Source organism: Spinacia oleracea, chromosome 3 (assembly GCF_020520425.1).
Source record: "Spinacia oleracea cultivar Varoflay chromosome 3, BTI_SOV_V1, whole genome shotgun sequence".
NCBI classification, from domain to species: Eukaryota; Viridiplantae; Streptophyta; class Magnoliopsida; order Caryophyllales; family Amaranthaceae; genus Spinacia; species Spinacia oleracea.
The window spans coordinates 150,298,117-150,305,232 of NC_079489.1; the positions used below are offsets into that span (position 1 = coordinate 150,298,117).

The following is a 7,116-nucleotide window of genomic DNA, read 5'->3' on the forward strand; positions in this document are numbered from 1 at the left end:
TAAAAGAATAAAGAATATCATTTATTTCATAATCATATATCTAAAATGTGTGTGTTACATTGTCACGTAGAGCTAGCCAATGAAAAGAATGGCGCTCCACATATACTCTTAGATCTCACTATCTTTCTTGCCAGTATTTTCCACCTCATTTCTTCCTTCTTGTTCTGCCTCTTACTTCTGTCCTTGAAGTTCCTGAAATCAAATTATGCCTTTGATTAGTTGAAATGAACGTGAATAAACTAACCAACAAAATGAATAATGAATAATGAATATTTGGTCATGTTTGGTTGTTAGCGGATTGGAATCAGCGGATTGAGTACTTTGTTCTATGAACTATGTCCACAAACAAGATGCAGTATCGAGTAGTTCCTTAACAATTAATTGATCCTTTTATTGGTAAAACAGTGGGTATTTACAATATGGACAGTGCACAATGAACATGAATAAACTAACAAAATAAAAAAATGAATAATGGTTCTGTTAGGTTGTTAGAGGATTGGACTAATTTAGAGGTTTGGCCAACTCAATCCTCTAATGTAGGTGTTTGGTTGTTAGCGGATAGTTCTATGAACTATGTCCACAAACAAGATGCAGTATCGAGTAGTTTCCTTAACAATTAACAATAACCTACTAGTTGTACACCTTCACTAGATTAGAATAAAAAGAATATGGAAAGGAACATCTAAAAGTAGCCGGTAATTACAATGTGGACAGTGCACAATGAACATGAATAAAACTAACAACCAAAATGAAAAAAGAATAATGCTCCTGTTTGGTTGTTAGAGGATTGGGAAAAAAAATTAGAGGTTTGACCAACTCAATCCTCTAATGTAGGTGTTTGGTTGTTAGCGGATTGGAATTAGTGGATTGAGTACTTGGTTCTATGAACTATGTCCACAAACAAGATGCAGTATCGAGCATTTCCTTAACGATTTACAATAACCTACTAGTTTTACACCTTCACTAGATTAGAATAAAAGGCATATGGAAAGGAAACATCTAAAAGTACCTGCACAAGGGGACTCTGCATGCATCAGAGTCAATACAGAGGCGGGAGTGCAATTCGAAAAGCTTCCACATCCTCTTACAATGAACACAACCACCAGGAACTCTAAGCTTACAAGCAGCAAAATGCCGGACTAGAAGTTCGAGCCCTTTGCAAGCCGTGTACCCACAAGGATGTTCGTCTTTCTTTAGTGCTTTATCATGAGGACCAATAGTTTTGCATCCATCTCTGCATATATGAACGATAGCCTCCATAGCCTCGTACAACTGTACATATATCTTCCTCTCGTTCTTCTTTCTCAAAAGTTCCTTTTGTCTCTGCAGATGGAGAAAAAAAACAAAAATTACCATCAGTTTATTGAGTAAATGTAGCAGAAGGTTGTACTGCGAAACTGAAATATAGGTTAAAACGGTAAAATAAACAGCTATTTACTGCAAAATACACAACCTAATATGCATGTTTTTAGAACCTTACTATATCTCCTTCCTATTCCGGAAAAATGATTTACTGAAAGTCTTAGAAAAAAGATGTTTCCCCAATGCTGCTAATGGTAAGGTGACGAGTCACGGTTATAGGGCTTGTAGTTACTACTGTTGTTTATTGTTGGTGGTGTTTGTTGCAACTTTTGAAGAATTCAGTTTATTAATGAGAGAAGGAAAATGGATTTCTCCCATTCCTTTCCCTTCCATGACCTAACGGCCCGTTTGGTAACCGAAATAAATGGTGGGAATGGAAATTAATGTAAGTGTTAATGTCCATGGTAATGAAATTCTGTCTCAAAATTGGTGTTATTCTTCATAAATTTGCATTCCCACCTAATATCAGCCACTGCTCAAATAGTAATGAATGGTAATGAAAATTTATATAAGAAAGAGATAATTTTGAGTAAACTAGCATTACCATGGGATTGGATATTGATTTTCCTTACAAATTTACATACAAATTCATTCCCATTGACACCGTTTATGACCGGCTACCAAACAGTCCGTAAATGACAAGTATCGGGCCAATCAAGGGAAATTGACCCCTTACTTTCCCCCTCCACCCGACCTCCCCCTTTCTCCAAGTCCCCTTATCAAGGCTGTAAGAAATCAAAAGTTATGCCTTGTCCAGATCTGACCAAAAAAAGTTATAGTGTTATACCCATACACCAAACTTCATCCTTAAAAACACTTTCATCTCCACAGACATGGAGCATCATATAAGATATGTCGTATATAAGTAATTATCAGATCATCTAATCAAAAAGAAGATTTTATCTTGTTAATGGAAATTGATTAGGCATAAGGGGATACCACTTACTCTATCAGCTTCCTTAACAGTGGCTAAAATCTCTATTTCTAGGAACGGGTGAGCCTCCTTCATCGCGTACCAGCCTTCGGTGGCTGAGACGGCCTTGAAATTGTCCAAGATCATCCGGTGACAAATGAGGCTAAGCCTAGGTGCATCACATAGAAGAGCAAGCTGAAAAACATCGATGATGTTGTCTATGTTGAGTAAACCATTCTCTAGCTTTGCCTCACACTCTCTTTTCAAGTGAGGAACCACATATACATGAGACAGTACCAGAAGGTGCAAGATGTATTCCTCCATTTCTCCTGAGTTGTAGCTGCAGAAATCACCAGCAGAAACTCAGTATCCATCCATCAACTAATGTGCTTTTTCACAATCTTCAATAATAGTAATAGATTTAATTTTAAGAAAATTGACAGTGTAGTACCATGAAGAATAGAGGTATCTGATGAAAACACGAACTGCATCGTGAGGAACACCACGAATTGTGATGGTACGTCGTCGGTTTTTGCCTTTTGTTTGCTTCAAATCGTGTCTGATCACTGGAGATATCATTCCCTGTCAATAGACAACTCAAACCATCAAAGGCTGCAATTCTGCAAATGGGTTGTTTAATCAAGGACACCAACATCTTCTTGATTCTTGAATGATAACATGACGCTCATTCATTCTAAAAGTTCTAATCAAGAGATAAACTCATAAACTATTATGAATTATAAAAATAATTAGGCTTCGTTTGGTAGGGTGTAAAACGTTTTCATGGAAAACAATTTTCCCCTATTCAATCATTTTACGTTGTTTGGTTTGACAAGGGATGGAAAACAATTTTCCATAACTCCCTCAAAGGTGGAAAAACGTTTTCCATTTGAAAGGGAGGGAAACGTCGGAAGCAAGCTACATTTTCTGTCCATCTTCCTAGCATTGTTGGCTTAACGACTGCATTCACTCACAACTCACATTAGGCACGTAGACGTCACCCCTCAATTCATTGTAGACCTTCCAAAATCTCCGCTTTATTCATTCCTACTTTTCCCACCTTTGCTCCTTACCTCCCTCTCCCTTTCCCCTCAATCTTCACTATCTTCTCCCATTTTCTTTTAAGGAACCATACCAAAGGAAAACTAGTTTGGAATTGTATTTTCTTTGGAAAATATTTTCCATGGAAAATCATTTTACACTGAAAACGTTTTACACCAAACCAAACGGAGCCTTAGTTAAAAACTCGACCATGCTTTGACATTGCAGAAACACAACCAATGAGAAATTTGATGTGAACAAATTAACACTTGTTCTTTCATAAAACCAGAATTAACTAACATTTGCCTTAGTTGGCTTGAGAACAATCTAATTTCATTATAAAAAAGAATGCAGAAACTCATATAGGTTTTGAAAGATCTTACCAAAATACTAGCATGGGCATAAATCTGGCCACCATTATCGGTATGAACGACAACATCAGCTCGATAAGCTTCATCGAAAAGGCGGTCATACAAATCCGTGGTGGCGGTGCTCACATTACATTGTTCTTTGTAAGATGACATCATCTTAGCCTTAGACTTAGACTTAACCATAACCTTTTTAGGGTATGCAGCTGAGAGAAAGCAAGGCAATGGAGGTGCTGGTGGAGGAACTTTCTCATTGACAAAATTGTTTACAACATTTTCCATTCTACACATTTTTCCAATTTCAACAACTCCTGTTGATAGAAAAATAAAACAATCCTTCAATTTCAGAATTAAATCATCAATTTCTTCAATCAGAATCAAGGGTTTCTTCTATCTTCTACCCCCAACTCCTAAAATCAATTTCTATTTTCTAAATGAAGATTAATTAATCACAGTATACAACATGAATTATTACCATCAATTTATATAGAAATGCAAGCACAAAAACAATTAAAACACAGATGGATTATAGAGCTCAAATTACATAAATGAAACTGTAAATCATCAACAAACCAAACCCAATTCCTAAAATCAATTTCTATTTTCTAAATAAAATCAATTAATCATATTTATACAACATGAATTACCATCAATTTATATAGAAATGCAAAGCAAAAAAAACAATTAAAACACATATGAATTACAGAGCTCAAATCATCAACGAACCCAATTCCTAAAATCAATTTCTATTTTTCTAAAATAAAGATCAACAATCGCATTATACAACGTCATATAGAAATGCAACCAATTTCATATAAGATCATTTGACAATGGAACACAGATGAATAACAAAGCTCAAATTACATAAATAAAACAGTAAATCATCAACAACATTAAGAAAAACTTACAATTCTTAGAACCCAGAAAACGCAAAGTGAATGTTAATCCCCCTCTCTCTCTTTATCTCTCTCCTTATGTAGTAGAAGGGAGATTTGAGAGGAGGGGGTTGAATGATTCGGTCGGTGGGGTTTTGAATTGACTGATTTAATAAACAATTAGCAAATAAATTGCATGTTGAATTGGAAATTTGGAGGCAAATGGGGTAATAAGACAGAGTACTTATCAAAAACTTTACGAAAATTGGGATAATGGATGTTATCATCGTCATCATCTTCGTCGGATTCCTGTCATCTTCTTTGTCTTAGCTGTATCTGCCAATTCGTACACATTTTAGTGCTGCTTCTTTTATCCATTTTTGTCCTTTGTGATTCCCCTGTAGTCCACTCCCTTTGACTTTCCAACTCTCGTTTTTTTTTTTTTTTTTTTTTTTTCTTCCAACTAGCGGTTAGCGGTTGAGTAGCGGAATAGTGGACTCAACCAGGATAGTGGTTAGCGGCTAAGTAGCGAGTAGTGGTTAGAGTAGCAAGTAGCGGTGAATAGTAGCGGGTAACGATTAGCTGTCAAAGTAGCGGCAAACTGATATGCATGTTCGGTAAAAGTAGCTTAGCGGTAGGTATTCTAAAATTAAATAAAAGGTAAAATTTTGTTTAAAATTTTACTATAGATTTGTCAGAAGCTATCCGCTACCTTAAAAACTACTAATTTTAACGTTTGGCAAAAGGTACCCAAACATGCACTACGTCTACCGCTAACCACTACCTTGCCAACACTTACAAATTTTACAAGTAGCGTCTTAATTGACTAGGTCAGAACGCTAACCGCTACTTCAAACACTGCTGCCGAACACACCCTTAATCTCCGTAAATTACAGTTTACGAACGTAAATAGTATTTTTTTTAAATCCGTTCACATTTAATTGACGCACTTTTTTTATGACATGAATTTTATCTAAAAGTATTAGAGTTGTTCTTTGGTCCAAACTCAGACCAGACCGAAGATAAAAAAAAAAAAATTTGAATATTCATGTTCCAAAGACCGCATAGATTATGCTTGGATCGGACCGGTTTGGACATTTCGTAGACCTATTTCTATATTTTAAAAAGTAATTCTACAAAATATGATAAAAAAACAAGATATACACATAGGAAGCTTATTATTCAACGCGTTTTTTTAAAATCTAATGAGTACAAATATTTCACAATAGAGTGATTTGTCCTACATACTCCCTCTGTGTCATGCATGTAATTTAATGTACTCCGTATAATTTATGAGGATAAATATTCTTCTCTTTTTTAAAAAGATGCAAAATATCCCATTCATTAATCATGTTTTCACTCTATCTAAAATTCATTTATTGTTTTTTTGGATAACGTGAAAATAACTTTTATTTTTTATTAACAAAAAAAATTAAACAAAATAGGATTTCAATCTACTAACCAATCTAACAACCAATAATATTGCTTTATTTATTTTTTGAACCAATTAAGGCAAATACAGATATTATTTTATAAAAAGAAAGATTTTCAATGTAAAAAACAAGATTAGACACCGTAAAAAGTTATCTTCTCTTTCAACTGCCAAAAAATTAGAATTCTATTTGTTCGGAATAAAAAATTATTTGCTAGCTTTAATATATATATTGTAGATGTCATGTAACTCTTTTTTAATTAATTAATTTTACGTAATGTAAATTACTGCAATACGAAGTACTCCCTCCGTCTCTTTTTGTTTTTTACGTTTTCCTTTTTGAGTATTTTAAAATGTTCTTTACATTTCTTTTTATATTATCACATAAATGACTTAGTATTCTATCAAAATTTGTGTCCAATTATTATTTTAACCAATTAAATTCATTGAATCATTTAGTCTCTCACACTTTTTCATTGGGACATTAAATTGTTCTCATTTCCCAATATCAGAATTTTGATAAAAGTGAAAACATTATAAATAAACGTAATTTATTTTGTTTAAATAAAAAAAGTTGAGGAATCTCGATACAAATTAATTAATCGTTAAAATGCGTGAAAAATGTCAAACGTAAAAAATAAAAAGAGACGAAGGGAGTATAATCTAGATGCTAGGTTGATGTTTATAGAAGACGGTGACATTTAAAACTTAATTGTGGGATTCTGGTTGTAATTATGGCATCGAGCCAGGATGGGACATGGCAAGTTAGGAGAAATGATCGAATATAAGAAAATTGTGGAACGAGTAAAATCTCCGTTTTTGAAAGTTCTTTACGCTTTGGGAAATCTGTCTAAAGTATGATCGATAATTTTGACTGCATATAAATCAACACGTTACATGTAAGATCTTGTTAGATTGGTCTCGGTATGCATTTTCAGAACATCAACTTTTTATAATTTTTTCACATACAAAATTGGACATATTAGTAGTTAAATATTGTATTGGAATTCGTGCAAATAGCTACTGTAAAGAACTTTACGAAACGAAAGTAATAGTAGGTAGTAAAATAGTGAGAAAAAAGATAAGTGAAAGATATAATTATTATCGGTAAATAAGTTGTGTTAA

General features: G+C 33.9%; 1 protein-coding gene across 1 annotated transcript; it reads right to left on the bottom strand.

Moving 5' to 3' along the window:
• LOC110777985 (BTB/POZ and TAZ domain-containing protein 4) lies at positions 1–4,892 on the bottom strand. The gene is made up of 6 exons (XM_021982554.2): positions 4,593–4,892; positions 3,700–3,995; positions 2,727–2,857; positions 2,309–2,615; positions 1,010–1,323; positions 1–192 (listed from the first exon to the last, which is right to left on the bottom strand). The coding sequence occupies exons 2-6, from the start codon at positions 3,973–3,975 to the stop codon at positions 63–65; spliced, it is 1,158 nt and encodes a 385-aa protein (XP_021838246.1). The 5' UTR covers positions 3,976–3,995; positions 4,593–4,892; the 3' UTR covers positions 1–62.
• Positions 4,893–7,116: the final 2,224 nt, after the last annotated feature.

What these genes read in the sequence shown, in the direction of transcription:
- LOC110777985 (XM_021982554.2), bottom strand. Translation starts at nt 3,975, where the DNA reads ATGTGTAGAATGGAAAATGTTGTAAACAATTTTGTCAATGAGAAAGTT. An exon ending in ATGCCCATGCTAGTATTTTG is followed by an intron (nt 2,858 to 3,699) that starts GTAAGATCTTTC and finishes GTCTATTGACAG; the next exon opens with GGAATGATATCTCCAGTGAT. An exon ending in AGATACCTCTATTCTTCATG is followed by an intron (nt 2,616 to 2,726) that starts GTACTACACTGT and finishes TGATTTCTGCAG; the next exon opens with CTACAACTCAGGAGAAATGG.